The 24,383-nt window shown below is 37.5% G+C and overlaps 1 protein-coding gene across 1 annotated transcript in view; it reads right to left on the bottom strand.

The window, feature by feature from the left end:
* Window positions 1-9,207: 9,207 nt before the first annotated feature.
* The window catches only part of LOC118744652 (protein gooseberry-neuro), a gene marked incomplete in the record, with an annotated part of 69,322 nt that continues 54,146 nt past the window's right edge, over window positions 9,208-24,383 (bottom strand). The window contains 2 exon segments of the mRNA XM_036477809.1: window positions 9,208-12,472; window positions 12,556-13,149. Coding sequence (XP_036333702.1) covers window positions 12,120-12,472; window positions 12,556-13,149 — 947 coding nt within the window.

Genomic DNA, 24,383 nt, shown 5'->3' with positions numbered 1-24,383 from the left:
GTGTTAAACTTTTAAATTGCGAAAATATAAAATGCCTCAAGTTCTTAAAAATCAAAAGTGCTAATTTTGTGTGTGTATAACCTTTTTATGGAAAAGGCTCAAGTTTATAGAAAATAATAATCTTAAACTCTTCAGATGTGGGAAAATGCGCACAGTTTTATGAATTATCAAGGTAAGTTTAATTAACATAAATTCTTGTAGGTATATTCATAACATTCGTACTGCATTACTTTAAGAATTTTTCTTTTAAAGAAATATTTTAGTTTCGATCTCCAATTTTTTTTCAAATACATACATATGTACATACAGTCAGTCACTCGCGGAAGGTTTCGTATTCGATTTTTTTCACAATATTCAAAAAGTTTTCCATCATAAATCTTTTTCGGAAATTTTTATTTAAAATATAGCTATTTCTATACCAAAAACCATATAAATGATTCTTGTAAACTTAGTAAAACATTCATAAAAATGAATCAAACTTAAAAAAAAATCCATCAAAATTTCAAACTTTTTATTCAGAATTTTTAGAAAAATTTTCGGTATGCAGTTTTGTAGCCCGTTCAATTTTAGTAGATATAATAAAGTGCAAGTTTCAAGTAACTAAATATTAATGCTGATTTTTTAGAATTTTTTTTTGCCGAGGGTGTTGCGCATTTTCTTCCATATAAAAATATACTTTGTTCATGCCTTCAGAAATTCTTGAAGCTTCGATATTTCTAAATTTAAGGACGCTAAATTACTCAAAATTTATACTAACAATTCCTTGAAAAGAAGTAACATTATTATAGAATTTTGGAAAGTGGGCGTGATACCGCCTACATCTAACTGTATAACTTCATCTCATTAAGTATAACTGAACATAATATCGAAATTGTTAGAAATAGGGGTAAAGCCACTTTTCTTACCATGTAACGGTAGTTTTCAGAAAGGTGAAAAACTATACTTAATACTTGCGCCGGGTATTTAATGTTCGGCTCCACCCGAACTTAGAATTTTTTAATTGTTTGTTATTAATTTCTGGCTATAAATTTTTTTTTTAGTAATTATTTTATATGATGAAAAATTTTTTGTCACATTCAGAAAAAATATTTTTTTATCAATTTATTACATAATTTTTTTTTTTATATGCAAGATCTTTTATATACCTGCAATGTATAGATATGTAAGTATGTATTAAGTTTGTGCATATGTAAGTATTTACATACATACATGCCGCCGCCTTGCAGTTTCAAGCGCTTAGCTTACTCCGTACTTGATGGACTAAATTTCCAAGCATACATTTAGGCGAACACTTAAAGCTACACTCAATGGCAGTTTGAAAGCCGTTGTAGTAGAACGAATTAACTCGATAGTAAAAGGCGGAACCGGAAATTTAGAATGTTCCGACGCCTTAACAGCTCATAAATTGGCATGCCTACATATGCACGAGTTTTAAGTGATGTTGGTATATAATCGTAATTTTCTTTATAAATAGTTATTATTTTCTAATCTGAATGCCTGTGATTCGAATCGAGGAATACATACAGTGGCCAAATAGAAATTAGGACTCGATATTTTAGTAAGTTTTGGCTATTTTTCCTTAGTTTATTTAATGTTCATTATTTATTTTATGAAAGTAAAGCCATTTTCCTAACAAAACCCATATAATACCAAATTTCCAACTTTGTACAAAAAGCTATAAAAATTAATTCTGCAATGTTTCACCAATATTTCAAACTTTATAATTAGAATCGTTAGAAAAAAAATTTGGTTGCAGTTTTGTAACTCATTAAAATTGAATATAATAAATTGCGAGTTGAAAGTGCTGCTCATTTGCTTCTCTTTCAAAAAAATGGTCGAACATTCATACTTTTTATGAAAAAAATGCGTAACACCGTCAACCAAAAAAAAAAGCCAAAAATTAGTGGTAAGCCAAGATTGAGAGAATACAAAGGTTGCGCCGATCTCGGACCGCTATTCCTCTCTTAACGAATTTGACAGAGTCGTTGTTTGCATGACGTCACACTGGTGCAACTTGTTTACGTTTTCCTTGGAACATTTTTTTCTTCTTCTTCCATTCTTGCTCACGTTTTGGCATTTCTCTCTCGCAATTGCACCAGTGTGACGTCACGCAATAGTTATTCTCAAAAATCCTCTCTGATCGGCGCAATCTTGTATTCTATCATTCTTGGTGGTAAGCCTTACCGACTTTAAGCTACACTTTATTATACTGAAATTTAACGAATTTCTTAACAAGTTTTACGGAGTAAAAATCTCGAGAAAATTATCCTACAAATTTGTGATGTTACTATAAGGATACTGTTTCGGGGAAAACACTGTGGAAAAAATTTGCAAAATTATTTTTTGTCTCGTATTCGCCTCTAATAAATATGGCCACCTTATCTATCCTTGTAAGCTAACTTTGTTGTTGATTTCACATTCAAAATTTTCGTTATTAAGCGACCGGAACTCAAACATAGTGAGCAGTGAAGTGGCGAATCGATGACGGCTACATCAGTGTGTGGCAGATTCCAAAACAATGTGGTACATTTACATATACATATTTATCTATGCAATAGGGCGCGTCTAGCATAGAAGGATTCTATGTGTAATTCTAAGAAAATTTGCCGAAGAAACCATGGGTCTAAAATCAATTTGGAGTTTGTCAAATTGCGAAAATAGGTTTCTTAGCATTTTGCTGTAGTGTCGTAAAGTCGTGCTTTAATTTTGTATAAAAATATGCTATAGGGGGTTTTTTGGTATGAGGAGTCCATTTCTGCACTTAACTTTTTCTTAAAACTTCCACCGGAGGGCGCAACAGTGATCATTTTAACATTTTCATCGAAACCTATTCTCGTAGTTTGATTTTAGACCCATAGTTTCTTCAGAAAATTTGCTTAGAATTACACGCTTTACGCGCATAATAAAAAAAACCCCGCCCTAGTATGTACATATAGTGGTTCTCCAGTACAACGAATTATATAATGTCAGCACCGTTCGTTAAACTGAAAATTTGTTATAACGGAAACATAAATTATGTACATACATACATTCTTGGGACATCTCGGTTAATTTTTTCGGGATTCTACGGTATTTGGAAAATATTAAACAAAAATTTAGCTCAAATTTTATATAAAAAATGTATATGTTACCGGCAAAACCCGATCTTAGGACAAACTAGTTTTTCCTGGTCGAAACTAGTTCTATCAAGATCCGATATGTCCGTCTAACGCGGAATTAAGTTGGACGCAACCATATTGTGGACTGCGTAGTGGGAGTTGGACTGATGAGGATTATTTTTTTTTAAGCGCGGCCGAAGGCCTCTTACGTAGAAAGGAGTTCTATTCAAAAATACTGTGGCGCCTGAACTAGTTTAGTCTAGTCAGTTGTCCTAAGACCGGGTTTGGCCGGTAACAGATATCAAAATAATTTATATGACAAGTCTGTATATATAAAAAAAAAATTCAAACAAAATTCCACATGAAAATAAATATAAAATAAATATTTATTGACACCGGACTTCTTTCGTTAGGGCGAATTCGTAAGATAATAATACATACATATGTAAGTTCCACAATTCTTAATACATTGGACTCTCTAAAGCGGGATAGAGCTATTAAGTGTCATGTATTGGCAGTCTGTCTGTGAGCTCTAATACTTCCATAGGTTCTTTAGCAACTTACCATTCAAAAGTAGAGCAATATGTTGTCCCTTAGCTGTAGAAAATTGCTCAAGTCTAAAAATTAAATCTTATGAACTATATATGGCGCGGCTTAAAGCATCCCGTGGGATGTGACCGCGTTTTGAGCTAAATAGGATTGCCAAGAACAACGAGTGACAAAATTAGAATTTATTTTATTGTTTCCCGCTAAACAAAGAACTCAGTAAATAAATCATTTCTAAAACTGTTTTGGCTACATACATATGTACATATGTACATACATCGTAAAAAAAAGTCCCAAGCAGCTTTAGGTCAGAATTATCTATGCTTAGTTATGAATTTTCATAGTTTTTTAGATCATGACGTTTTATTACTGAAAACAAAAATAAATAAATCTATGCGGCAGCTGTTACATTTGCAGGTTAGACCAACTAAAAAACCTGTGTACTTTTTTCTGTAGAATCAACTCATCAATAATGTGAAAATGGTTAGCAGATACCTATGAATCATAGGCTATGATCCTGAAGTATGTACTTGAATATACCAGTTTAATGTTTGCCAAAATGTGTCTGTATGTCAAGCTTGTCCTTGTTTATTTTATATTTATTTTCTAATAAAAGTTTTATGGAAATATTTTACAAGCAGTGAACTAACTATAAGCTGAGGCAGTGAAATACAAAAGAATGCAAGCGATTTTCCCAGGTGACGACAGGCGATAGTCGAAGTATGTACATATGAATGTATATATGTATGTACGTTAGGGCGGGTCAATTTTTTTTTACTATGCGCGTATAGCGTTGGTGATTTCCACGTCTAATTCCAAGCGAATTTTCCGAAAAAATCATGGGTCTAAAATCAATTTGCAGTTTGCCAAATTGCGAAAATATCTTTTGAAGAAAATTTAAAAATTTTCACTGCTACGGCCTCTGTTGGAAATTTTAAGAAAAAGATAATTGCAGAACTGGATTCCTCATTCGAAGAGCCCCCAAATAGCACGTTTTTGTACAAAATTTAAGCACTTCTTTACGACGCTAGAGCAAAATGCTAAGAAACCTATTTTCGCAATTTGGCAAACTCCAAATTGATTTTAGACCCGCCTTATGTACATACACACAAGTTCAAATGCTAAATTGTTTACCAAGCTTTAGTAATAGTATACATATGTACCTACATTAGACTGCACCAAACTAGTCTAAAGTATTTTTGCAAGGCAATATCGCCAAAAAAATATTTTGGGCGAACGTAGGGGTCGCCTGCTTATTCATTATATCTTCGGCTTCGTCTCGAGGAGAATTTTTTTTGTTTCAAGTACAACGTTCTAGTACTTACCGTGTCAAGGTGTCAAGGAAATATGTTAAAATTTTTAAAATTGCCTTGAAAAAACACTTTGCTCTCAGGTGTGTTTGTCTTTGCTTGCAAGGTGGTACGATTTAATGTACATATAAATGTATATTAGGGTGGTCCAAAAACAGTAAAGTCGGAATTGTAATGCTCTTACTCCCTAGGATTGTGCTATATCCAAAAAAAATTATACCCATATTTTTTATTTTGAAATCAAAGAATATTTAGAGGTCGCTCAAAGCGCTCAAAGTTTTCCATGTATTTTTATGGGGGAAAAACAACTTTTCATAGAAATGGTATAGAATTCTTGAAAATCAATATTTTTCAATCTGAAAATTCTGGTTCTCTTCAGGAGACTTTCAATAATAATACCCAATTATTTATTTAAACATTTTTTAATACTAATGATGTTTTATTTGTCCCCCATTGCATTTTTCGGGGTTTTGTGGGTTTTTGACGGACCTATATTAGTTGCGATGAATAAATGGTTAAATAAACAATGGGGTTTTATTATTGGGAATCTTCTGCAGATGAAAATAGTTTTCGATAGAAAAATATTGATTCTTAAGAATTCTATACCATTTCTACAAAAAGTTGTTTCTTCCCCATATAAAATACGTGCAAAATTTTGGGCGCTTTGAGCGACCTCTAAACATTTTTTGATTTCAAAATAAAAAAATAGGGGTATATTTCTATTCGGTATAAAGCAATCCTAGGGGGTGAGAGCATAAAAAATTCGACTTTACCTTTTCACATACATTTTTGGACTACCCTAATTTACACACATATACACATAAACAAGTGGAAGTTTATATGTGTACATATACGTATATAAATATTCACAGATGTACATAAAAGGTAGTATAAAAAATTATCTATTGCTGAGCCTTTTAAGAAAAATTTTATTACATACAAACATACATAAATATGCATGTCGTAAATATTTTTTAAAGAAAACATCTTTTGCTTTATGGTTGTGTAAAAATGTACCTCTACTATTAAAATTCGAAAAACTTGTTAAGCCTTTAATAGCTATATACTTATAAGTTAAGTGTATATTAAATCGTAAAGATATGTTGTGCAAAGTTAACGTTTGTGAGTTTGTGAGCTCGATAATGATATCTGACACTTAAGATATCAATAACGCCTGCGATGACGTTGTCTATAACGGTAACAAAAATATATCTGAAAATTATATATATCGAGTATTAAAAATTCGAGTAAAGTTTGTGCTGTTTTGACAGGAGTGCTTTGCTCTCTCTTTACAAGTAAATTTGCTGGCGGAAGCCAAATGTGTAACCCGATGTGACTTCGAGTTAATAGCGTATGTGAAAAATCTATTATTTTTTTAAATGATTTTTTTTTGTTTTGTTAACCTTAAAGGCGTTTTTCGAATCCATGCGAAGTCATGGACAATGCCTGTAAAGTTGACATACGGAGTATTCTATAAAGACACAAGAAAACTGTTATGGTTACCTTTCTAAAGGTTCTAGAGTTCCTGAAAAGAAAAAATAAAAGCTTCATTCAGCATAGTACGACATGTCGCAAAGAGGCAAAGAAAAAAATGTTCTGAGTAGTGCTGTAATAGTTACTGTAAAGGAATGAGAAAGCTTTGTAAAATTACGCCGAAAAAAAAATTAAAAATTTTAGGCTAGAAATAAACTAAATGAGACTTGTTATGAAAAGCCTTACAATAGTTCAACAGTTTCTGAACAGGAAAAAACGTTCTGACAAAATTACGCCGAATAAAATATTAAAAAAAAGTCACAAATATTTAATGATTAAAAAAATAAAATAAAAACTGAAATGAACAGCTTTTAAATAGTTCTAAAGCTCCTGAAATGGAAAATAAAAATTGTGCCAAATTGCGCTAAACAATTTTCCAAAGTCTAAAAAGTTAAATTTTTGAAAAAATATACTGTTCTGAGTAACTTTTCGATACCTCTAGAGTTCGTGCTGAAGGCAAGTTGCACTAAGGCCACCTTTTGCAGAACTTTTTTCTATTCAGACGCTCTAAAGCCTTTGAAAAGCTCCTCCAAACAGTTTTTTGTTGTTCTACATTAAGTTTTTTGACTTGTTTGAAAAAAAAAAATGTTTTTGGGTAAATTTGCAGAATTGTGTTTCCTTTGCAGGAACTCTAGAGCCTTAGAAAAGATACAGCTTTAATTTAGAACAGCTTTAATTTTTTTATTAAAAATTGAATTACATTTTTTCGACTTTATGGAAAAATGCTTTTATTCGGCCTAATTTTGCAGAATTCTTGTTTCCTTAACTAATGAAAAGCTACACAAAGGAGCAATTATTTTTTTTAAACATATGTTGTTTTTCAAACATTAATTTTTTTCACTTTTTAAATTTTTTTGAGAATTTTTTCTGCCCTAATTTTGCAAAACTTTTTTTCCCTTTCAAAAACTCTAGAACTGCTGAAAAGCTATTCACTATTTTTCTTTTTTCAAACATACAATTTTTTCACTTAAAAAAATTGTTTTCGTCGTGATTTCGGAAAACTTTATTTTTCCATTTAGGAATTGTAGAACTTTTGAAAAGCCACCCAAAACATTATTTGTTTTTTTTTTTCCAAACATTAAATATTTTTCGACTTTTTGGAAAAAAATGTGTTGGCCTAATTTTGCACAATATGTTTCCTTTACAAAAACTCAAGAACTTTTGTAAAGAAAATTAATAAAAAAAATTTTAATTAATTTATTTTGTGGCGTAGGTTTGCAGTATATTTTTTCCCTTCCAAGAATTTTAGGACCATTGAAAAGCTTCTCCGAACATTATTTTGTTTGCTTTTTTGTCACATTTTAGAATTTTTTTTGTCAAAATATTACGGTGTATGTACTTACATATATTCGCAGGAATTTAATTATGATTTCGATTACCAGCGACTCCAATAGCACGAATCCAAGTTCTCGACAGGATATATACGAAGGAGTTGGGAGGCAAATTAATTGGCTACAACTGCCGCGTCCCTTTCTGCTACATATACTGTATGTACAATAGGGTGGTCCAAAAGGAGTAAAGTCGGAATTTTAATGCTTTCACCCCCTGAATATTTTTCGATCGCAAAACTCTGGTTATCTTCAGAAGACTCTCACTAGTAATACCCAATTGTTTATTTAACATTTTTTTATTTATACTTATTGGCCCCCACATTGCCTTTTTCGGGGTTTTTTGAAGGTTAAAAAATTTACTCTTATATATAGTATCGGTCATATCTATAGCACGCCATTTCAAAGTGATATTGTGTGCCACTTATGTTTATCAATTTAGTTTTAAGAATTTTCAATTAAAATACAGTTCTTTCTCTAACAAAAGCCATATAAACCCAAGTTTAAAAATTTGTAGAAAACTACAAAAAAGTGCAACAAATTTCCACCTAAGTTTCAAACTTTTTTCTCGGAAGTGTTTGAATTTTTCTGAATACACAGTTTTATAGCCCGATCAATTTTAGTCTGATAATGTGGAAGTTCCAAGTGCCTAAAAGTTACCGTTGATTTTTTAGAATTTTTTTCGCCAAAGGTGTTGCGGTTTCCTTCCATATACAAATAAATGAAGTTTATTCATTATATGGAAGCCAATGCGACAAAAAAAATTCTAAAAAATTAACGGTAATTCGTAGCCAGTTGAAATTTGCACATTATCAGACAAAAATTGCAGGGGCTAAAAAACTGTCTACTCAAAAAACTCTAACACTTCCGGGAAAAAAGTTGCAAATTTAGGTGAAAATTTGAACTGGGTATATATGGGGTTTGTCTGAGAATGAACTAAATTTTAATTGAAACTTCTTAAAAAGAAATAAATAAACATAAGGGGCACACAATATCACTTGGAAATGGCGTGCTATAGATATGACCGATACGTATGTATGTACATATGTATGTATATCAGACCGTAGCAGAAAAAAAGTTCGCAGCACGCACTGAGTCTCAAAGTAGGTATTTTTGCAAGGCAGTTTAGAAAAAATTATTATTTTTTTGGCAGAAAGTGGATGTCGCAGTGTTTTTTTCGCAAAAATAGACCCGGTCTAATGTACATACATGTAACTATGTACATATGTATGGGTACAATCTACAGATGTGCCCAGTCACACAAGTTTCGACATTAAAAAATTTAAGCACCTTCACGTCCTTGAATTATTCAAACGTTTATGGCAAAAATATCTAAATAATCAGTAAACGAATCGTCATTTTTTACAGCATTTGCAAAAACTTTACTGCTTTATTAACTTTCTTACATTAAATGCATTTAGTTGTTTGTTGTATGTATGGTTGTAGTTAGGTATGTATGTACATATGGGTGTTTATAGCTACTTATTTACTTAAACATAATTTATAGATGTACTTTTATGTATGTTTAAATGTGTTTGTATGTGTATGTGTAGGAATTATGTATTTGAATGCAATTACAAGGCTCAGGTGGCAAATAATTAGGTACAGCCAGGCACAGGGCCGCACCAACTTCGCCAACAAATATTTTAATTATTTATGTATGTTTGTATGCATCATCATCGGCAAATATTGGTTGGCGGTTGGCTCTACATATTTGCCTGCTTGGCCTTGGCAATAAAAAATGTACTTGACTTAAACAATAAATTGTTAATTGAATTTTAATTACAGTTGATTTATAAATTAAAGGCGCAATGTGCAACATAAAAATGTATGTGCTCACTTATTGCAGCCATATAACTACAGGCACACACATACATATGTACTTATGTATGCGTCTATGTGTATTACCATATATGTATAAGGATTTGGAGCTGCTCAGAAGTTAATCAAATTTCAAGTCAGTAAGACTCCATAAATACCACAGTGGCTTATAAACAATTTTATATTACATTTATTTAAGGTCATATTACTTACATACTTACAACATATAACGTCTACTGTACAGTACATTTTTTTGAATTGATATTTATTATTTTGAATTGATATTTTTATTTTTCTACTTTTTTAATGATGAATAGCTTCTGTTTATGCTGGCGTGGCAATGATCATGAAATACTTTTTATTTGTGTAAGATAAGTTGAAAAAATTTTTAAGAGGCTTGCAAAAATTGTATGTAGGTACATATTTTAAAGTTACTATATTTATTTCTAAATTTTTTGGCCTTTTTGGTGGAGGAATTATTTTTTAACGTAAAGCCAAATACTTAATTCAAATTTTCGCACATTGTCTACAATTATTAGTTTCTTTAGCGCCCTGAAGCATGTAGCATTAGCATCAGCAAATCACTTTACTCTCATATTCTCTCAATCGCCTTGTACAGAATAAATGTACAGCACTTCCTTGCCCGCGGGCAAAGCTCTTTTAAGCTTTCTATACATTTTGTATAGGCGCGTGCAGAGTAAAGGCTCTCTGTGCGCATCGCTGATACACATACATACATGTGCCATGTTCTTTTTACCAACGAGCTTTCTCTCGTAGTAGAGACTGTAAAAACCTCAAAGTCCACCACTTTGAATAAATAAGCTCATTTAGCAGTTCAGCCTGGCAGTTCCGATACTTTACAACAGTGTAGCTAGTATGTGTGCTAGGCTCACATAAATGTACAGGAATTTAAAGAAAGCTTTGCATAAATCTCTCTGCTCATCACTGGTGCAAAGTTCTTAAGCAGCTTTTTAAGTGTTCTATAAGTTTTGTATGGATGTGCGCAGGATAAAAACTCTCTCCCAGCGTCACTGTTATACACCTTCGATCGCTGAATATTTAATTTAATCAGCTGGTAAGAGATGAATGCTGAACTTCTAGCCTAACCGCAAAAAATCAGTAATAGGAAAAGTTCCCTAGAAAAACTTCCCAAAAAATTTTGTAAATAAAGCTCCAGTTTATCACTTTTTTCCAGTGTTATACCCGGGTTATTTTTCAAATAAAATGTGAATTACTTAAAATTTTAGATTGATTTTTGCTAAAGCTCCTACGAAAGCTTTTTGTATCCATTTAGCTATATGTAAGTAAGAGGAGAGTCTGAATATTAATAGCTTTGATATGAGTATGTGCATACTTGAGATCGGAGGGTTGGTCAGCTCAGAAAATACCTTTCAAGAAATTTTAAACGTTACATCGAACAGTTTGGGGTAATTCGCCAAAAGTTTTGAGACTTTAAATTAATCTTCAAGGCGGCTGTATTTTAAATTCATACAAATATTGAGCGTAAGCTTCAATTGCCCCAAAGCTTTAAAAAGCTCAAAAAGGACGCCCATTAAGTGGCCAACTCTGGTTTAAAAGCTTAAACTCAAGTGTAAGTAATCAGTGTACGATGAGTTCTGAGTTTCTAATCTGTATTTATTAAGGCTTTAGAAAAAAACTATAAAGCCCCACTTTCGTACTTGCATTAATTGTACGTGAATCGGTCATGACGAGAGTATACCCTGCGGTAAAAGCTTTTTATGAACTTTAAATGGGCAAGCACAGTGTAAAATCTCCCTCTGATTGTCACTCATACTCAAATGAACGTTTTAAAATATTGTCGACCACTTCATTGGCCTCAATTTCAAGCTTTTGAAAGCTCTCTGTACAACTTATATACGGCTTGGACGAAACGAAAGCTCTCTCTAACCAACATTGCTGTTAGCAAATAATCCTGCACAAAAGGCCGCAGGACTAAGTGTGCTTCAAAGCTTTAAGCTTATATGAAATTTTTTTTGAATCGGACTATGGAAAGATTTGCTTAATGCAAGGCCAAGCTTCTATTTTAATTTGTACCTACAGTTTGACGCCCCAATCGAACGGCAAATGGATTATATAAGAGCGGGTACCAGGAATCCAACCTTGGTCTAACTCAGTGGTGGTAGAATGTATCTAAAGTTGTACCAATTGAAGTTACAGACGGCTGAATGCATACCTTTCAGAAAAGTCGGAAAAATATTAAGGTACAGTTTTCTAGTTACCCCTCGGAGTCTCAAATGTTTCAGAAGACAGCTTTCATAGCTTTTTTTCTCTCGTTGAAGGGGCTAATAATAGCATTTGTACACCTGCTTCGCGATTGAGAGAGAGAGAGAGAGAACTTTTTATTACCTCCCGCCATTTTATTTAAATTTTTTATTTTATTTTAATTTTTTCTCACTGCCCTGGTATTCTATCTACCTGTACTTGCTAGATACTTATTCAAATACTATACCACAGCACCAAAATTATTGCCAGTACTTCGCTTGACCTTGCGCCGGTAGCGGATGATTGTAAGCCGCCGCGGCAGCCGCTGCTGCACTATTCAATTGATTATTGTGTGCCGCCGCAACTGCGCCAGCCGCCACATAATCGTTCAGCGTATGTTGTGCCGCAGCGGCATGAGCATGATGAGCGGCGGCATTATAATTGGCCGCTACTGCCGCCGATTGATTGAGATGGTAAGCGGCCTGCGACCAATTCGTGGTAGGCTCAAGCTTTGAATAGTTTTCGCCGGTGAGATGTGAGAGGGATGGAGAAATTTTCGAAACGCTTTCTGGAGTCAGCTTAGAGAAGTCATCGATTGTGAGCTTGGAGTAATCTAAAAAGAGAGAGCGAAAAAGTATGTAAACATACATATAAAAACATACAAACGGAAATTAAAAACTGCTGCGCCACACTCACCTTGATGATAGTAATTCTGCCCGGTAAAGTGTCCATGCTGAAAACTACTAGCAAAGCCGTGTTGCGCCGACTGCGCCACCAAATCGTAGCTTCCCATCTGCGCATGATGATGTGGATGATGTGCGGCCGCTGCTGCAGCGGCTGCAGCTGCATGCGCAGCGTGATTGTCATTCATGCCAGCGCTGGCCGTACTCGCAGCAGCCGGACTATAGCCAGCCATTGAGCCCACTGCGGCCAATGAACCAAAGCCTAGCGGCGCTGTTGCAGCGGCACCTGCTCCCATCGCGCTACCTGGCATTCCAGCTACGCCACTACCGCCGCCATTCATGGGCGAGAGCCCGGTGCTGGAACCGCCAGAATGTTTGCGTAAACGGGCGCGCCGATTCGAGAACCACACTTGTATGCGTGCCTCCGTAAGACCAGTGGTCTGTGCGAGTTCTTCGCGTGTATAGACATCCGGATACTGAGTGCGCGTGAAAGCACGCTCGAGCGCCTCCAATTGCTCTGCGGTGAAGGTGGTGCGCGAGCGCCGCTGCTTACGTTTCAGCGGTATGCCAGGCTCCGATTCGGTATCGCTGATGTCGGAGTTGCGATCTGAAAGGAAATTGAAATGTTGAGGTTAATATTTTGATGTTGCGTTTTAAAAACTGAAGGGAAATAGAAAAATTATTAAATATCTATTTTCTCTATATTTCCGTGACGCCTTTAAGTGTAACTTGTATACGCTCTTGACAACAGATGTGTATCTTTAATAGTTTGGGGAATGAGAAAGTAAGCAAAAAGGAAGCAGAAACGTATCACGCCTAAGCACAGGTGACGATCTTCGACCTTTTCTTTGAAGATCGCTGCATGATCGGTGCTCTGAATTCCTTTTACGCCTCACATCTGTCCATACTATTCCCTTCTTGGGAAGCATTCATATTCAGCGCTCCCGCATCCAATCGCAGCGCTGATTCATTGAAATATAACCCAAAATTATTCACACCTCGTAAAAACTAATAGAGTTTCACACCCGAACATAAGTATGTAAAGTCTCAAATAAATTTTGTAAATGAAGGAAGCAGAATAGAGAGAGAGTAATTCAATTGGGGCAAATTAAGTTGCGACAAATCAAGTAAAATAACGATATGGCCACCAAAGAATTGAGCCGGCGAACAAATGAAAGCATACAACCGCACTAAATCTAAAAAATATGAACCTGCTTATGATTCTTTTCGGTAAAAAATTCATTTCAATACGAATAGATATGACTGCCTTTCTCCCTACAAGCATTCGTATCCACGCCTCTGCGCGGTGCCTTCAACCAACCGCAGCGATCCTCAGCGTCGCGGCTGCATGGCTAAGCATATTAAAGAAGCCAAAAAACCAGTGGGAAAAAATTGCTGCTCAACTAGCCGCGTGGCAGCAGCCTTCGCCCGCCTCATTGACTGGGTGTGCAGACAATTAATGCTCCATTGCATTTTAATTCGAACGTCAAAAAGCGTCACAAATCTGTCAAAAGAACTAGCCGCCAATTGTCTAATTCTTAACCTCAGCAGTTCGAGGAGGCATATCGTTCAACTAATTAGCGCTTGTTAACTTGGCGTCCATGACAAAAGGAGGCTGGCATGGTGTGTAACAAACTGCATACTCACGAGTGGGGGAGCTTTGGTTAAACGATTTGGTTAGAGAGTTCATTACAAGTTAATTTTTACTAATTTTGCTCGTCTATATAAAATAGAGTTGGCGACCTCAATGCTAAGCTTTTCTAAGTTATTCACAGTATAAAAGGGCCGATTTGATAAAAGCTCCCTGTGACTACTGAAAATTCACTTATTTATACGCTTTTTTAAGTTTTTTTCAATATAAAAACGGGCGTAGGATAAAAGCTCCCTCTAACCACTTTAAAGCGGTGATGAGCTCCGGCTTTCCTGCGGGCAAAGCTCTTGTAAGCTTTCTATACATTTTGTTTAGGCGCGTGCAGAGCAAAAGCCCTCTCTACCCATTACCGCTTTAAAGCCACTCGCGTAGAGTTTTTTTTAAGTTGTCCACATTTTATTTAGACAGGCGTAGAGTAAACGCTCTTTATTTGGTTAGCCTGTTAGGGGATATTTTAGCTTTCCCTGGCTCAAGGTAAAAGCTCTCTCTGGCAAACATTGATATTGAATGTGGACAATTGAATGTGTAAAAAACTGATGAAGGCTCTATACGCGTGCCTTCATTTGGACAATCCTTGATTTCATCCCTATACAATTAAGATGAAATTCTAAAATCCATAGAAAGCCTAAAAATATTTTGCGTGAAAGCTACGCTGCTTTATTGATAAGGAGATTGTACCGGTTTTACTGGATCTACAAAGGCAGTGATTTGGAAGGTTTAAAATAAGTTTTTGGAAAGCTCTAGCACAACATAAGTCAACAGCATTAAATTGAGCATATGTTGAGCGGTGGCCACAACCAAGGTGTAGCACATAGCCAGGGCTTTTTAAGCTTTCTATAAATAGTCACGCACTGATTACTGATATAGAGCAGCCATGAACACAATTTAGATCGCGAACATAGCTTTTTAAGCTTTTTATAGGATAAAGCAGCTTTTAAAGCTTTCTTGAGATTTTATATGGTCGCAAGTGAGGTAAAAACTCTAACTGGTCGTCGTATACTACTAAGTACATTAGGCAGGGGGTATTTTTTGAAAATTCAATAGATCCATCATCCATCGTGAGGCGTCACGTATGGACCATAGCTGCACAACCTAACAGATAATGACAAACCAATGGTAGTAAGGGGACGGAAAGATACTTGCGGACTCTTCCTAATGTTTCTGTCCTGCAGATGCTTCATGGTGTACGTCATTGGCTAGAGGCTGCGCTCTCAAACTAACCGAGTCATAGTACGGGAGCTTAATTTAGAGAACGAGAAAATGAAATCAGTTGAAAAGAATTACGTAAAGCGTACCTCTATTAGTTAGCTTCAAAAAGGATGCATACGCCATTGTAATGTAAAAAAGGATACAAGAAAGGACTTGGATCCAATCGTAATAGCTATAATTTCTTTACGAGCGTATCTAAAATGATTGATGACGTGGAAATTGATGCATGTATGTATGTCTATTGTTCGGAGCTTGCAAAGCTATATAAGCTCTCGGAATACTGCGGCGTGCGAGCTGATTTCTTTGTTAAAACATGAGTAAATTTACCACTAAAAATCATGTCAGGCGCCTATCCCTTCCTCTACCATCTTAGGATAGAATAAGACATGGCAATGACATCGAAAGCGAAATTTGTGTTGAAAACTTTAACATCTCGCGCATCACTGTCCAGATTTCGGAAGACCACGACTCTGCTACCTTGATACCGTTTGACTCTCTTCATTATAGATCAAAAGGCAGCCAAACCTACGAACTAGAAAATTGTTAGAATTTACTAAAAAGTTCATTGTGACTCAATTTTAAGCCTTGGCCAAAAATATTCAGCCATTTTGCACACCAAGGTCTTCGCCCATCGCTCGCTGAGTTGACTAAATGCCCATCTTCCTAGATCAGGGGATCACCCAGGCTTTCCGGGTGCACTTCCTGTAGAGTTCCCTGTCTTGCCACATGATCCGGAATTCAATTGAGCCTAATCGCGTATAATTCGATGTGGTCGATACGGAAGCAAAATGATTCTTCATCGTTCTCGAACTAACAATCAAGGATCCAAGAGTTTTGATAGCTACTTGGCTATCGGAGTAGATAATCACAATCCTAGGCCTCTTGTATTGCAGGTACCGCTGCGTGGAAACGCCACAATGATCTGGTAGCATATACTTTAGGTTGATGGAGAGTTCTTCTCAGAAGACACCGGGTAGCAAACTGCAAGATCTTTTTACCGACTAAGTATCGCTCATATTTATGGCAGATTAAAGACAATTGATAGTCAGGCTGCATTCAAGGCCCTCACATCATTTATGGTCAAGTTCCTTTTGGCTCGTGAGTCTATCGATAGGCTTAAAGTCCTGGCGGAGCACAATGTTATCCAACTAATTGATCATCTAGCCAGAACGGCGGCCGCCTCGTATTCTATTGGGACTGAGCTCATGAAGGAGAGGAAAAGGCTCAGAGAACGATACTGGCGTAACATCGTAGGTCTACGCCAGGCTAAATACTTATTGGGAGGTTACCACCTTACAAGCTACAGGGAAATAATAAACCTGCAACGTGCACAGTGTACTTAGAGGTTACCTGCACAAATTAGGGATCAGGTCAAACGACCTATTTCGTTTCTGTGAATCGATCGAGAAGAGTCCTTTACACCTGATTCACTAGTGCGATACGATTGCAAGGAGACGGGAGAGGTACGTAGGCCAACTCTAACCAAGTGTTAAATTCATACAATCGCTAACCCCTGTAGATCTCTTAAAATTTCTGGAATTTCTAGGGTTGGATGAGGTACTATGAATGGTTGAGGGCACAATAGATCTCTTGGTCTACAGCAATCTATCTATCATGCCAATTCAAACAGAGAAATAAATCGAAGCCTAAGTAAAGCTTTAGGGATTTATCACGTTTGAGTCCAAACTCTCAATTGTTTGACAGATTAAGGGCTATGACTTGTAACAGAGAGGAAACTGACGCGCCGACTTGAAAACCAGCGAGTATACTCTTAGCAAAATGTCGTACTCGACACTATTTTTCGAAATTTATCTCACATTTTTCTCACACTGAACCAATTGCTAGCCATCGCCATTTACCTTTTTTGATCTAAATTCATTGCGACAGTTCCATTACACTTCAAATCACCATGTCATAAAATCCAATCTACGCACAGTAGTTGACAGCTGTTACAACGGTTTCATTACATAATAGCGACAAATGTCAAAGAGCTGTCACATGTCGTATGCAAAAGAGTGAAATAAACCAAATAAACCAATGTTAAATATCCACTAACCGAGACGTTAAATTTAATTGAGTATCCACTTACAGTGTGCTACACAAAGTGTAGCTCCAAAAGGCACAGAAAAAAATCACATACACGCGAACCAGATTCATAAATAAACTGACATATGCACATGCAGACTTAGAAGATTAGTCGACAACACTATTTATTTTTATAGCTTTCTTAATTTTTTTTCCATAACACGATCTCACGTTTGTCCGTCCACTTGTCTCTGACAATGTGATAGTTAGCGTAACAAGCGGCGGGCGCGAGCAAACAGCACAGCAAACGAGTTGGTTGGTTGGTTGACTCTCAAAAGTGCCGCGCTCAAATCGCGCATGAAGCGTGCGGGTGTTCCCATGTGTTAGCTTCTTACCACCAACGCCGACATCGCCGACGATGCTGACGACGCCGCCACGGCTAGAGCCACATCACTACCATCACACATTGGTTACGGAGGTGATCGTGGTGTTCCTTTATGTGTTTGCGATTTGTGGGCGTGGCTGTCAATGCAGTCGGTTATGCGCCGAAGATCATGGCAAATTATTTAGAGTGCTCATTACAAAATAGTGTCATAAAAATACACACACACACATACACACGCTTAGCAATCAGCTGGCTAAGTATTCTATCTAACTCATTATGGGGGTGTTTGTTAGTGTGAGCAACTCCTTCACGTTAGCGTGAGATAAAAGTGAAAAGACCGCCGGCAAAATAAGTATCTCCGTACATATTTTGGAAAATTATTCAACGAGATCACAAGCTCATTTTTCACAAGTACCAAGTGTCGTACATATGTACATAGGTAAATGGTACTTAACTGCCAACCGTTGTGATCGTGTAAAGTCGCAAAGGGCCAGAGTGTTCATTGCATAGGGTCGTAAATGCAGTTAAATGGCGTATATTTTCGTGGTTTTGCCATTTGTGCGATTCGTCATGGTCGACGCATCAACACTATGGCTTGCCACTTTCATTCACACATGCACCCACATACATGCACGCGCATGCAACGCTGCCGAAATAGAATGCCGTCGGCAGACAAGCGAATGTCAAAGAACCTCCAATTCAGAAATTCACTGCGCGTGTCCTGCACTCCTCTGTGTGGTCTTGGTGGGATTTGCGGTTTATCAGCATAAATTTACGCGCAACTAGCTTAATTGTTTGGCTTGCGTAATCCATGCATTGTACGCAAAGATCCTTTTATCAGTTTTATTTTAAAGCCTTTGTTCTAGATCGCTTTGATTGAGGCGGAAATCGTTTGATGCTTCCGAATGTCCGCACTTGCCGCAAATGTGAAACGATCTTTCCGTAGCGCAAGGACTATGTGTGTGCTACTGCTTCCGGAATTTATTGACTATTGTGATTTTCGAAAGGACACAATAAAGATAATCGTTTTAAAAAGAAGAAAAATTACAAATTTTTCAGAGCTGATAAAGGTTTTCCTCAGCGCTACACGCATCAACAGAAAACATTAAAAAAAGTTGAAAGTCTCTACGCAGACTGTACTGAGCTGACGGTTCCGAAAATAATAGCCTTTTTTACCAAGATTTATTACCATCTGCTTAAAATACACCGAATAGGTCCTCCAAGTACATTTTTTTATCAGTATCCAGGCTGTACGCTATGCAAGGCTTGGGTCAGTACTTTCGCTAATAACACTTAGTGATGGGGTGCACTGACCAGCTTTTCTCCGGAGCGGCGAAGTCCTGAAGGAAGTGGAAAGAACAGGTTGACTCACGACTACCTTGGGTATAGTCAACAAGAATACTACATATCGACGGATAAGCGAAAGATCGACCTAGCTCTCTGCAGACGGTTCGAAAACGCCCTAGCTCAAGAATGCCCTACCTCAGCTGCCGATGTATTGAATTTGCATTAAGATAGGGCGTTCTCAAACCCTTTGCTGAGTTAGGGCATTCTTCAACCAAATGCTGCGATAGAGTCTTCTTCAATTCTGAGATGGGGTCTTCTTCAATCGAATTCTAAAATAGGGTGTTCTGGAAAAATTTGTTGAGTTTGGGCCTTTTCGAACCGGCTGCCCAAAAAAAACCGTCGCTTTTTTGTTTCAGGAGCAGGCTTTAAACCCAGCCGGTATTGCTAGCAAAACTGTCGATTTTTTCAGAAAGGTGAAGTCTTTCAACCCAGCCTTTGATCACTCGACATTATTTAAAACCTTCGACTTCTTTCCTGAAGGGTGAAAGGAGTCGGTGTATGTGATGCTAGCTTCAAGTTTATGCTTTGCGTAGGGGGAAAATATCCTGCAATACCTGTTAACAGGTGTCTCAAAGTAAGGCTGAAAGCCGTGTATTCTGTTAAGAACTATCACTTAACTTCTTCCCGCCTAATCTTCTGAATTTATACAATCTCTTTGAACCAGGTATTGCCGTTAAGTGCTTATTTGTAATATAAAACAATTTCTTTTTCGTATTTGGTGCTATAACCGCTTGTAGATTTGGGCGAAGAGTAAAGAATTTGGCCGATTTCCTCTTTCCTTAGCAAAGTAATGCAATTTGTTGAACCCCATGGTAGGGAGCGGCCCCTTTTGTACTTGATCCTTCAACAGTTCAGCCATGGGTATCGCCGCCTCATCCATTCGCACAAGATCTTGTCGAGAATTGCTATCTCTAAAGCTCCCAAAGCCTTCTCGTCTTTGTTCAGCATCGTCCGTATTACCGCGTCTTATAAAAAGGACGAATTCGTTGAGGCATTTGAAGAGCCTTATTTCGTTAATTTGGTTCGCTGCCGTGTTCTCGTTCAACGCAAGACTACTCTCTTATGCCTCCTATCATCAGAATTCGCACGAGTAAGTCGCCATGGGTAAAACCTCGTTTGGTCGCGAACATATATAATAAAACAGTGAGATTTCCTTTCATCTGGGTTTATAAGTTCGAAATGCGCTCTACCAGCTTTTTGCTGCTTCCGTCGGTTCCACGGCCTTTGTTATTCTTTTTTGTCCCTACGCCTCCTTATTGTTGTTTTCACCTCATTTGGGACGAGTGGCGGAATATTATCTTCGTCCTTGCAAGTTGGCTTAGGTTCTTCTTTATCAAGCGCACTGCCTGCGTCGCCATTAAGGAGTGTTGCTTCCTTATATCAAGTGTACACTAAACGCGTGATCCGGTATTGAAATCATTCGGGAGCTGCCATTTTTATAGTAGAATTTTCGCACCTCAGCATTGCTTTCCAGTGTATATTTTAAGCTATTCGCACTCGCGTCCTACCACTCTCATTTCTTCCTTTAGCATAGACGGCGAGTAAATGTTGGTTCCTCAAAAGGCACGCACGCCCAAAATACTACGCTTCTTCCGTCTATTACAACTCGATCTATTTAATTCTTGATCGTTTGATCAGACGAAACCCTAGTGAGTTGTGCGATGCTGGTGTCCGGTACTACAAACTACCATGTACCGTACCGCTGCGAAATTGATTAGTCTGTCTTCGTTGATGGTGGTCGTGGAGGCTGAGTTTTCCGATGATAGGACCAAATATGCCTTCTTTGCCCGTTCCGGCTCTCAAGTCCCTGAAGCACAATTTCAGCATCGTGTCGGATTAAGTAATATTAGGGATTTCTTTTGAGCAGGACTTGGCTTCGTCAATGATACCTTGTCTGTGCAAGCCGATTGTGTTACGGCCGCCTTTGCGCCAGCGCATCTTAGGAAACCGCAGCTTAAGGATAACTTTGGGGAAGAATATTTGAATTAATTTTCTTAACACTCCTTACAAATATCACAAATAGTCAAATATTTTATGAACTCAGGGAATAGTTCTTTTAAATTCAAGATCATAATAAAATCTCTTTTCGGAAAATTCAAAAAAAAAAACAATATACCCACGCCTTCTACTGCACAACAGACAATGTGTCTAAATGCTGATAAATATTGCAGTAATTTGTATTGCATCTGACAAACCCTAAGGCAGTCACACAATAAAAGGAAAGAAGGCGCTTTGACCGCATAATCAAAGGCGAAAGTGGCTAAACCGCAGTCAAGAAGTCAAAAAAAAAAATCACTTGAACCAATTAATAATTACAAACCAAGAAAGAAGGCGAACTGTAAAAAAATGCTAAACGTTGTAAAGGGCACATCAATGTAAGAAAGAATTTCGGATCGAGCTATTTACAAAACATTCAGCAAACCAGACAGAATGGCAGCTATTGTTACATAAAAAGTCGAACAACTTTCTTGCTTTGTTTTGACGAAGATCAAAAGTGGCTAGACATTTTGCCGACAACGCTCACGCAAGAGCGGTCGCTTTCTATTTTGATTTTGCACTACTGGGCACTGTACTTAAATCGCAAAAATGACGCAAGGTTGTTTATTAGACATTCGTGAGGCGAGCCAGCGCATAGAAACAGGTACAAAGCCTGATGTGATCTGTTTTGTTCTTAAGGGTTGCATAACGAAAAAGAAATCGCACACTTGCTTCGACTGCGTGACTGCAAAGACCGACTGACGCCTGCCCCTGAGTAAACGCTGCTAGCACTCGCTGCCTGTTTTACTTACACAGCTAACTGCATATTCAGTATGCCTTCGTTCATTTTTCACATTCCTATTCCCCACACACATTTGCATCCTAGTCGTACACACTGATCCTTTTTGTCTGCTCATTAAGCGTGTGTAAATTATTTCACACCTCCTCCTTAATGATTCACAAAAGCGGCTCACCTTTGCGCGCGATTCATTAATCTTCAGTCGTTCACTCGCTCTCTCACTCACTCACTTACTTACATACTAACTCCCTCCCTCGCTCATATACTACATATATCCTTCTCTAGCATAGCAGGTAGCCTTCAACGACTACTACTTGCTTGCTCATGCGATGCTACCGCCATCCTGTCACAAGACAAATGACCTCGCAGTGACCAAAATGATTGCGCAAATTCGCGCACTCGGCCGATAAGTTGGACTCTGCTTACATACTTGCTCTCAAGGCATTAATCTAACATTACACTTGCTGCTCGCTCGCCACGTCAACCTCTGTGTGTGCGGTCCTCGCTGCACAATTAGCCTTTGTGCCTCCGTTCATTTTTTCCTACTTTTTTTTTGAACTTTTTTCTGCAATCGTCACGACAGGCTCACATGTCATTATGTGTCCATAATCGTGCTCGGCCAACCCGAAGGCGCATCCCACAACGCCTGCACTCTCAAGCCAACAAACAACTGACTCGCCCTGGTGTGTGTTTGTATATGTCCGAGTGTGTGGTGCATTCAATGCCGAAACCTTGACTTGCTTCCATTGCCGCTCGATACCGCCGGCATTGACAGCAAATTCGTTCATGCCCGAAAAAAGTGTCAACCAAACAAAAGCAAAGGCCCGACTTCAATCGTACCGCACATGTGCGGCATCTTTAATACGCGACGGGGTGTCCTTTGCGGTGATTTTCATCTTATTGCTTTTTTTTTTTTTGTAAAGAAGACACCGCCGCCTACTCGCTGTGGTCGGTGATGAGTTACAAAATATTCTTTATTAATGTATTATCACACTTTAGTTATTTGTTGTTGCTTTTTTTTCTTTGGAGTTTTTGTTTTTCCAAACTGCTGTTTGTTGTTGCAGCTCTGGTTTAGTTTGGTTTGTTTGGCCCGTTGGGAAAATTGGTTTTGTGATTTGAGTTTAATTTTACTTGGCCTGTCTGTGTGCGTGTGGCGTTTGTAGGTGTCTCTTGGGAAATTTTGTTGTGATCTAAGTACCTCGGCGTGTTGAATAGTTTTTGTTATTTAAATTATTTTTGAAAAACTTTTGTAGTGAAGGTGAATTGACAGTAATTAATATGCGGAGGTATTTAGATGATAAGGAAATTGGATGATTTCCAAATCGTTTTGGGGGAGAGACTTATCAAGACGGAGCAGATTAAAATGTAAATATAAATTATGTTTCAAAGTACTTTCGAAAATTAGAAAAAGCAAAAGGCACTATGTTAATATATTCTAGTTGGCTTAAAGCGCCAAAAAAATAAGTCTGAGTTAAAATGTAATTCATGTATACAATGTCCAATGTTATAATAAGAAAATATCGTCGATAATACTGTGACTTAAATTCAGTGTCTGCGCATTGTTTAAGCCCACAGTTTCGATGCCGGCCAAGCTGCTGACTAGCATAGCGGCAACAGGCGCCAGAAGTGCAACCTCTTAGACTTCCTGTGCTGGGAATTCCTTGCTCCTCTGTAGACTTACTATGCGCTTTTATGAATATTAGCAGTTTGTGGAGGGAAATAGAATGTAGATCGTCTATTCTCAACATATCATATGCAATATACCATTTAAGACAGTCGAAGGCCGGCCAGTGGTAGATGCACATAGTGAATCGTCGATGATGGCTAAGGCGAACATATGTCGTCCCCACTGATTATGTCCTATCAGAACTCGAAGCTCACTCCTTATATATCTGAGAAGAAATTTCGCTACCGCCCTGTCGAACCTTTTCAGAAAGCACTGGTTTTGTTTGCAGGTGTCAGTACTGCACCAAAGGCTCTCAAGACCTTTGTTAATCAAATACTTGATGTCCACGTCTGTTCCCGCCATGCTTGGCCCTAAGATTGGATGCTCCAAACAACCGCAGTGCGCCTTAACTTACATTCCTGAAGAATTTTTGAAAATGTGCGGACGGGTTCCAAAGCAGCTTTGCTGCCACTGCAGACACTAATTTTATGTACACGCCACCTTTCGCCAATTACCCAGTCTGTTTCTTTCAGTACTGCAAAGAATTCCAATTGATAGACTGTTGTCTGTTATGTACTCAAAGCAGTAAAGCATCTGAGGTTACTGTCCAAATGCCATCCAGTTGCATTTTCAGTTTTGGAGCCGTCGGTATAAAAAGTTTTTACCGAACTCCCCAAGACGGTGTCTGACTGTCTCCATTGTTTCCTTGTAGGAGAGTTAACGACGTACTTTCTTCCAAAAGATACTCCGGGTATCAGTTTGCCAATAGTTGCTAAAAACAA

Source organism: Rhagoletis pomonella, unplaced genomic scaffold (genome assembly GCF_013731165.1).
Source record: "Rhagoletis pomonella isolate Grant_MI unplaced genomic scaffold, Rhpom_1.0 Rhpom_scaffold_00008, whole genome shotgun sequence".
NCBI classification, from domain to species: domain Eukaryota; kingdom Metazoa; phylum Arthropoda; class Insecta; order Diptera; family Tephritidae; genus Rhagoletis; species Rhagoletis pomonella.
Note: the sequence above shows the minus strand (reverse complement) of the source record. Positions and strands in the feature narration are given on the sequence as shown.